Genomic DNA, 10,000 nt, shown 5'->3' on the forward strand with positions numbered 1-10,000 from the left:
TCACGTCATCCATAAGCTATTTGATTGAATTACCCCGCGCCGTCTCACTCTTAGCCTGCACGGCCATGAGAGAGCATCCATCTTCTCTGGTCGGCCCTGGCCAGGCTTAATTAACGTGAGGAGGGCTCAATGGTTCCGGGAGGTACTACTCCAAGTCCTGTCAGACACCAAACAGGACGAGGACCACAAAAGCGTCACGTTCAAAAGTTTATTTAAGGGTTGGGGGTTTCAGGGGTTCCGGGGGGGGTACAGGAGTTCCAAGAGTCTGCGTGTGTGTTCCCCCAGTAGCCGAACAGCGATGGCAGGAGCTGGATGATCCGGGAAGTCCTGGGGGAAACACACACACAACAGCAATTGAAACGAAGCAGCAGTTCAGTCAAGGACTAGGCGGTATTCGTAGAAGAGGGACGGAAGGCAGGTCAAGATTACCGGGGCTGGAGAACACAGAAGTAGTCGAGCGGGTCCGGGATCACAGGCAAAGAGTCAGAGGCGTTTTCAATAAACAGGCAGGTAACTGGTGCTGGTTGCAGACGATCTGACAAGTGTGGACTGAAAAGCAAGGCTTTATATAGAGGGCATGATGAGTGGTGAATGCAGTGCAGCTGGTAGGTAACGAGGGTGAGGCAGAGCAGAGCAGGAACAGGTGGAGGTCATCAGACTTCAATCAGCACGTGTTACCAGGCAGAGAGAGAGCTCATGACAGAACCCCCCCCCTAAGGGACGGCCCCAGAAGTCCCCAAGAGTGACACCACGTCGGGAGGGCGGAGGGGAGCCGGTGGAGGGCTAGAATTCCTCCGAGCGGTCCGAGTGAACATCCTCATCCTCGGAGGGAGCTGGAGGGTCGTGGACAGAAGACGGGACAGGTACCGAGACAGGGTCAGGGTCAGGCACATGACAGGAAGCCGGGCGGGCAGGACGGTTAGGGACCCCTCTGGGGCGGCCCCTACGGATTGCAGGTTGATCAGGATGCAGACGGTGGAAGTCGGCGATGAGTGTCCGGTCCACAATCCGACTGGCTGGCACCCAGGTTCTCTCCTCAGGTCCATAGCCCTCCCAGTCGACGAGATACTGGAGGCCCCTACCTCGCCGTCTGGACCGAAGCAGGCGTCGAACGGTGTACACCAGCCCACCGTCAACGAGGCGAGGAGGAGGAGGAGGAAGCGGCACGGGGACCAGCGGGCTTTCATGCGTCGGCTTGACTTTCGAAACATGGAAAGTAGGGTGCACCCTCATGGAGGTTGGCAACTGGAGCCGGACTGCGGTTGGGCTGATGACCCTCTGGATAGGGAACGGGCCGAGGAATCGAGGTGCCAGTTTACGCGATTCCACCCGCAGTGGGAGATCCTTGGCTGACAGCCACACCTTCTGGCCAACACGGTAGGCGGGTGCCGGCGATCTTCGGCGGTTAGCCCCAGTGGCATAGCTGACAGCTGACTTGAGTAGCGTGGCACGAGCTTGTGACCAGGTACGACGGCAACGGCGGGCATAGGCGAGGGCAGACGGGCAGGACACATCTCCTTCCTGGCTGGGGAACAGGGGGGGCTGGTAGCCATACACACACTGGAAAGGTGACATACCAGTGGCAGAGCAGGTGAGGGAGTTGTGAGCATACTCTATCCACATCAGTTGTTGTGCCCAAGCCTGGGGTTTGCGAGAAACCATGCACCGCAGCGCCTTCTCCAGCTCCTGGTTTGCCCGCTCGGATTGACCATTGGACTGGGGGTGGAACCCAGAGGTGAGACTCACTGTGGCCCCTAGAAGACGGCAGAACTCCTTCCAGAATGTAGAGGTAAATTGCGGGCCTCGGTCAGAGACAACATCCCTGGGCAGCCCGTGTAGACGGAAGACATGATCAAGAACAGCCTGGGCAGTCTCTCTGGCAGATGGCAGTTTAGGGAGGGGAATGAAGTGTGCCATCTTGCTAAACCGGTCAACCACAGTGAGAATGACAGTCATCCCACCTGATGGTGGGAGGCCAGTTACAAAGTCCAAGGAGACGTGGGACCAGGGTCGTGTGGGCACAGGCAAGGGCTGGAGTAAACCAGCGGGGGGCCGAGTGGAGGACTTGTTCTGATTGCAGGTGGGGCAGGCACGGACGAATTCTCGGACATCCCTTCTCAAAGACGACCACCAAAAGCGCTGGGCAAGGAGATGGCAGGTGCGGGCGGAGCCCGGGTGGCAGGCAAGGCGGGAGTTGTGTCCCCACTGTATGACCCGGGACCTCAAATTATCTGGGACGAAGAGACGACCGTCTGGGCATGCACTGGGACTGGGATGGTCACGGAGGGCCTCTTGAATTTCCTCCTCGATATCCCAGGTCAGGGCAGCTACGACGCAGGGATCGGGCAGAATTGATGCAGGTTCCTGGGAAGGGGCGTCATCCTTATGAAACTGACGGGAGAGAGCGTCCGGCTTGGTGTTCCGAGAACCTGGGCGGTATGACAGGGTGAAGTTGAATCTGGTGAAAAACAAGGCCCAGCGGGACTGTCTGGGGTTAAGACGTTTGGCATTGCGGATGTATTCGAGGTTTTTGTGATCGGTCCAGACCAGGAACGGAACTGTGGACCCCTCCAGCCAGTGACGCCACTCCTCCAGGGCAAGCTTGACAGCCAACAGCTCACGGTTTCCAACATCATAATTGCGCTCTGCAGGTGAAAGCCGGCGAGAGAAAAATGCACAGGGGTGCAACTTGTTGTCCTCCTCTGCCCGTTGAGAGAGTATGGCCCCGACTCCCACGTCTGAGGCATCCACCTCGACAACGAACTGCCGGTCTGAATCCGGCATCTGGAGGATGGGGGCAGTGGTGAACCGGGCCTTGAGGGTATGAAAGGCTGTGTTGGCCTCTGGGGTCCAGAAAAAGGGGTGTTTGATGCTGGTCAGAGCTGTGAGGGGAGCGGCGACGGAGCTGTAGTTCCGGATGAATTTCCGGTAGAAATTGGCAAAACCGAGGAATTGCTGCAGCTTCTTCCTATTCCCCGGAACTGGCCAGGAGGTAACTGCCGAGACCTTTGCGGGGTCCATCTGGATATTGCCTTCAGCGACGATGTATCCCAGGAATGACACAGTCTGAGCATGGAACTCGCATTTCTCCGCCTTGACATAGAGAGAGTTCTCCAGGAGCCGTCGAAGAACCAGCTGGACATGACGGGTGTGTTCGGACAGAGTTCTGGAGAAAATTAAGATGTCGTCCAGGTACACGAAGACGAATTTATTCAGCATGTCCCGCAGCACATCATTCACCAGCGCCTGGAATACCGCTGGGGCGTTGGTGAGGCCAAATGGCATTACCAGGTACTCATAATGGCCGGTGTGGGTGTTGAATGCTGTCTTCCACTCGTCACCCTCCCTTACTCGCACTAGGTGGTAAGCATTTCTAAGGTCCAGTTTGGTGAAAATAGTGGATCCCTGGAGCAATTCAAAAGCAGAGGTGAGTAAAGGCAGAGGGTACCGGTTCTTCACTGTGACATCATTCAGACCTCGATAATCAATGCAGGGGCGAAGAGAACCATCTTTCTTTCCCACAAAGAAGAACCCGGCACCAGCAGGAGAGGAAGACGGGCGGATGAGTCCAGCTGCCAGGGAGTCCCTGATGTAATCCTCCATAGTTTTTCTTTCAGGAGGGGATAGTGAGTAGAGGTGACCTTTGGGTGGAGCAGTCCCAGGGAGGAGATCAATGGCACAGTCGTACGGACGGTGTGGGGGCAGAGATGTGGCTTTGGTCTTGTTGAACACCTCTCGGAGGCCATGGTAACATTCAGGGACATTAGAAATGTCGTGGGCAATGCTGGGGGGTACTGAGCCGGGGGGCAGCGAGGCAGCACGCAAACAGGTCAGGTGGCAGGCATTTCCCCACTCTTTCACAGTTCCGGAGGCCCAATCGAGGTGAGGATTGTGGAGACGGAGCCAAGGGTAGCCCAGGATTAGGGGTTGGCCTGGAGAGCTGAGCAGGTGGAAGCGGATGGTCTCTCGGTGGTTTCCTGACACCATCATTGAGATGGGGGCTGTGATGCTGGTAACTGTGCCAATTGCGTGACCGTCCAGGGCCCGGGCTGGAACAGGAGTGGACAAGCGATGGCTTTCCAAGCCCAGCTGACGAGCAAGTCCTGTGTCAATAATGTTTGCTTCTGCGCCAGAGTCCACCAGGGCTGCCAGGGTGTGGGTGGAATCAGACAGGTGAAGACAGACTTGGATGAGGGGTTTACGGCTGATGGAGGGCTGAATGTTCATTGAGCTCATCCGGATTCCTCCTACATCTGGTGAGCTCCGGCTTTTGCTGGACAGGTGGCGACTCGATGACCATCACCACCACAGTACAGGCACAAGTTGGAGGTGATGCGTCGCTGGCGCTCTGCAGGGGTTAGGGAGGTGCGGCCGATCTCCATCGGTTCAGACTGGTCCGGCTGGCTAGATGGTGTGGCAGGTGCGGACAGAAGGGCAGTTGGGACACTCCGTGTGCTGGTGGATGGACTCTGGCGCCCTCTCTCATGACGGCGGGCCTGGATCCTGCGGTCGATGCGGACAGCCAGAGCAATGGCTTCATCAAGAGTGGGGGGTTGATCATGGGAAACCAGCTCGTCCTTTATGTAGTCCGCCAGGCTGTGGAGGAAAGCATCCACCAATGCTTCCATGTTCCAGGAGCTCCGACTTGCCACGGTTCGAAAGTCGATGGAGTAATCCGCAACAGTCCTTCTGCCTTGGCGAATACTCATCAGGATCCGAGATGCCTCGGCTATTGTGGATTCCAAATCGAATACCTTGAGCATCTCCTCTGCGAATAGGTTGAAGGTTGCACATGCTGGGGTCTGGCGCTCGAACTCCGCCGTTCCCCAGAGTCGAGCTCGGCCCGTCAGGTGAGTGATCACGTAACCGACCCTCGCCCCTTCAGTGGCAAAAGTCCTGGGTTGCAGGGTAAACTGGACACGGCAGCTCGTCAGGAACGCCCGTACCTGGGTTGGGTCGCCGCTGAACCGCTCTGGATTGCCGATCCTGGGTTCTGGGGCTCCGGCAGCCACGGTAGCAGTGGACTGGGCAGGAGACTCGGGTGCTGGGCCGGTGAGCAGGCTGGCTGGGGCTGGGCCGGTGGGAGCAGGCAGAGGAGAAAGGTTGGTGAGAAGTTGAATGATCATTGCAAGTTGTTGCTGTTGCTGCTGGAACTGCTGACGCTGGCTCAAGCCGGCTTGAAGTAGGGAGGCAATGTCAGCAGTGTTGCGGTTTACCTCTCTCTCTGTCTCTTCCAGGCGTTGCATGGCGGTGGGTGGTTCTGGTTCGTCGGTTTCCATGCTGGTTCGACCGTGCGCTGGGTCCATGTTTGGTCAGATCGTACTGTCAGACACCAAACAGGACGAGGACCACAAAAGCGTCACGTTCAAAAGTTTATTTAAGGGTTGGGGGTTTCAGGGGTTCCGGGGGGGGTACAGGAGTTCCAAGAGTCTGCGTGTGTGTTCCCCCAGTAGCCGAACAGCGATGGCAGGAGCTGGATGATCCGGGAAGTCCTGGGGGAAACACACACACAACAGCAATTGAAACGAAGCAGCAGTTCAGTCAAGGACTAGGCGGTATTCGTAGAAGAGGGACGGAAGGCAGGTCAAGATTACCGGGGCTGGAGAACACAGAAGTAGTCGAGCGGGTCCGGGATCACAGGCAAAGAGTCAGAGGCGTTTTCAATAAACAGGCAGGTAACTGGTGCTGGTTGCAGACGATCTGACAAGTGTGGACTGAAAAGCAAGGCTTTATATAGAGGGCATGATGAGTGGTGAATGCAGTGCAGCTGGTAGGTAACGAGGGTGAGGCAGAGCAGAGCAGGAACAGGTGGAGGTCATCAGACTTCAATCAGCACGTGTTACCAGGCAGAGAGAGAGCTCATGACAAGTCCCTGTCTACAGCAGAGGGGAGATTGGTCAAGAGATGGCCCACACTGACCTGCCTTTGAGACTGATTGAGGGTGTTATCACACTAAAGGCAGGCTATCACAGTAAAATACTGTACCTCCACTCCAATGGGACCCCATCTTAATGAGAAAGCACTCAAACCATTGTGCGCATCTTGTAGGCATCCATTACAACCACTAAGGAGACCATGTAAGCAGACTACCTGCCAGTTCAAACGAAGGTCATGCATACTTGACCACTTTGATATTCAAATATACAGCAATGTCTTTGTTTATTTGTGTGGATGGACATGTGTCTGGAAAACCCAATCTTGTGTCAAGCATGATCTTCTGTGAAAAAAAATAAAAAAAATAAATAAAAAATACACACACACACAAAGCAAGACATGTTAGACATACACCTGAATGCTTTATGAAAACTGTGTGCCTTCTCTGGATTATGGAAAGGAAACAATATCTGGGTTTCTTCCGTGTTTCCTCCCATAGACAAATAGAAATGCAAAAATGGAAGAAGAATTCCGGCTTACTGAAGCAACAATAAAGCAAGTCACAGCAGAAAAGCAGCCCACGCTGTATCAAGTCATTTAAAATTAATTGCTTTTTTGTTTTTTTTTATTGCTTATTATTCTGTAGTATTATTTTTCATAACCTGCTGGGTGTTTTCAGCTGCATGTACTTTCTACCATTGCAATTACACACCCAACATGTGGCCCAGAGACACACACACACGGACACACGCACACACACACACACACACACACACACACACACACACACACACACACACACACACACACACAATACTGTATGCATGAATCCAGAGATAAGTCTCTTCCCAGTCGATGCTGCAGTCAATGCAGAGTCCTTCCCCACAGCCCCTAGCTAATGAATGAAACATCCGCTGAAATGTAGCCGTCACCAACAGTTATTAAAAACAAAATTAATTAGCTCCTTTTGTTTTATTGACTGTGCTGGTTTATGGACGTCGTCTGCACATTCATGAGTGATGCCGTTGGTGCAGGGGTGCTGAGAAGTGCTATTAGGAAGATGCATGAAAACACGGCTGAGTGGCTCTGTAGTGGCAATATTTCACACTCCTACATCGCACTTAAAAACACAACGCAGATCACGTATTAGTAAACACTCTCAGCACACACACACACACACACACACACACAGAAATCTGTTACAGTATATTTCATACACAGAATTACAGTCTACAGTGTCTGCACATGTTCAAGTATATACACATACAGTATGCATACACACACACATCTGTTATGGTTATTCATAATGTAGGGTCATATTTGTGTGCATGGGCACACAGACACACACACACACACACACACACACGGATAATGGTCTACAGTGTGCCCTATCCATACCAATATGTTTATATACAAACATTTCCTGTACTTAAATGCATGACAAAAAGCAATAGTTTACTGCACACACACACACACACACACACACACACACACACACACACACACACACACACACACAAAGGGAGGACACCAGAGGCATTGAGTGTTTGAAGTGGAGTCTGTGTGGAGTGAGTGTTGGTTATGGCATATGGCTTTGTTTAGCAGCATGTTTCATCTTTCCCCGCTGTCAGCAGTAGGAGCTCTCTTCCTCTCTCTCTCTCTCTCTCTCTCTCTCTATTTCTCTCTTTCTTTCTCTGTCTCTCGCAGCATGGTTGCCGTGGCGTTCAGAGCTGTGCTCAGGGACACGCCCTCTCCCTGATGGCCGCTGCCACGGCAACCGCTCCGTGGGTCAGCAGACTTTTAAACGCCTTGTGTGTCCCTGTGTGTGTGTGTGTGTGTGTTTTTGTTTGTGTGGAGCCAACCGACCGGCCACAAAACCATATGGTAGGTGTCAGAGCAAGAGAGAGAGATTTCCAGGCGGAGGAATACAATTAAACAGGACAGAGGAGGAGAGGAGGGCAGAGAAACAAACTTAGTTTAATACATGCAGGAAGATGCTTATTACATGCAGGAAGATGCTTATTACATGCAGGAAGATGCTTATTACATGCAGGAAGATGCTTATTACATGCAGGAATATGCTTATTACATGCAGGAAGATGCTTATTACATGCAGGAAGTTGCAGACTTTAATACATGCAGGAAGATGCTTATTACATGCAGGAATATGCTTTTTACACATAGGAATATGTTTTGTTACAACCACTCAGAAATGACCTCATGGTGTGCAGGAATGTGCTTTTCCACAGATGTTAAGCTTGCAGTCCATGAAGTGTGTCACTACCAAGTCAGACACGAATCAGATACGAAATGATCTTGAAAATGGACAAAGCAATAACTCTGATCTTGTGATATTTTTAAAACATAATGAAACATTCCTCCTTCGGCTAATAATAATAATAATAATAATAATAATAATAATAATAATAATAATAATAATAATAAAACAGTTCATGTCAGTTATTTTGACTGTAGCGGAACGCCATAGTGTCAGTGGGGGTTCTGCGGACGGGACCTCCATCAGGCTCTGGCGTGGGCGGTGGTCCTGTTGCGTTACCGAGACAAGACGCGGCACGGCGAGTCCAAAACAAGGCCGTGAATCCTGAGGTGGTGACAGGAGATTGCGCTTCTCTGAGACCTCGGCAAACAAAGCCAGCATTCACATCAGGCGCACACACCACACCATGAGCTCACTCCCGTCGTAAAAAACAAACATGCGGAACACACGCGCACACGCCGATTATGATTATGATCATGGACGTGTGCTGGCAGTCTTCGTGGGAGCCTGTCTCATCGTGATAGCTTGGCTGTGGTCCTGGTTCGGTTTGATTAAACCCATTCGTTCTGTGTGTGTGTGTGTGTGTGTGTGTGTGTGTGTGTAATCAGGGAAGTCCTACACCATGATCGGGCGAGACGACTCGACGCAGAGCCTGGGGATCGTCCCCTGTGCCATCTCCTGGCTCTTCAAGCTGATCAACGAGCGCAAGGAGAAGACGGGCGCACGCTTCTCCGTCCGCGTGTCCGCCGTGGAGGTCTGGGGCAAAGACGAGAACCTGAAGGACCTGCTGTCCGAGGTGGCCACGGGCAGTCTCCAGGACGGCCAGTCTCCAGGGGTCTACCTCTGCGAGGACCCCATCTGTGGGATGCAGGTAGGACGCTGATGCACCTCAACTCAACGGCAGCATGGAGCCACGGTCAAATGAACTTTGGTTTGGACAACCATTTGTTCTTTTGATGCTGAGTATACCAGATGTGTGGACTAGGTTCCTCTCAGGCTTTCGGCTTGTTTTCTTCATGTTTTCTTGGCCGTAGGCTCCATGGATAGAAGTTTGTGTAAAACATTTTGAGAGGATGTTAGGATCTCTGGAATTCAGCTACATGTATACCCTGAACTCTGGTTTTCCAGAATAATTATGTTTTTTTTTATTTGTGAAATGAATGAAACTATTTATGCATTATTATTATTATTATTATTATTATTATTATATCTGATTATACATCTTACTTTTAAGAGTATTGTTTACAAATTACCCGAGGACAATTTGTTGATGGAAAATCATTAAATCTGTTCAGACAGTTGTGGCTTTGCTTGAACAAAATTCTTTTATGGTGGTTTATGCTGAAGTTGTCTAATGAAGTCGTCAGAAACTTTCTGCCTTTAGGTTGAGTTTCTTTACACTCATCTAGAGATTATCCTCCGCTAATTTTTCAGCAAAGGGATGTGGAGCCGAGCTTGAGCATCGTGGAATAAAGGCATCATTGTGAATTTAACTGGCGTTACATGTTGAATGGATTAGTTTCTGGAGACAACCATATCTCTGTAATCCCCGCGAACATCTTTAATCTGGTCCTGAAATAATACCCTGGAGCCCTGAGTCCTAATGTCTCCTGCCTCTCTCCATCTCCCGCCCCAGACACGTTGCCAGTTTGTCTCTACGCCGTACGCGATTGGTCCAGACCGCTCATCATCTCACACAGTGATAATCATTTGGGTTTAACTTAATCCATTAAATGCAGACTTAGACAACACAGACCTCCCGGGCGCTAGCTGTCGTCAAAGTCTTTCTTTTTTTTTTTTCTTTCTTTTTTTTGAGAAGTAAACTCCAGCATGATGAGTCATGCTCCG

General features: G+C 51.5%; 1 protein-coding gene across 6 annotated transcripts in view; it reads left to right on the forward strand.

Moving 5' to 3' along the window:
* The window catches only part of kif26ba (kinesin family member 26Ba), a 134,988-nt gene that overhangs the window by 109,191 nt on the left and 15,797 nt on the right, over positions 1–10,000 (forward strand). For all 6 annotated transcript variants that reach the window (XM_042073332.1, XM_042073333.1, XM_042073335.1 and 3 more), the window contains one exon: positions 8,761–9,023. In XM_042073332.1, the coding sequence (XP_041929266.1) occupies positions 8,761–9,023 (263 nt within the window). The remainder of the gene's footprint in view (positions 1–8,760; positions 9,024–10,000) is intronic.

Source organism: Alosa sapidissima, chromosome 19 (assembly GCF_018492685.1).
Source record: "Alosa sapidissima isolate fAloSap1 chromosome 19, fAloSap1.pri, whole genome shotgun sequence".
Taxonomy (NCBI): domain Eukaryota; kingdom Metazoa; phylum Chordata; class Actinopteri; order Clupeiformes; family Clupeidae; genus Alosa; species Alosa sapidissima.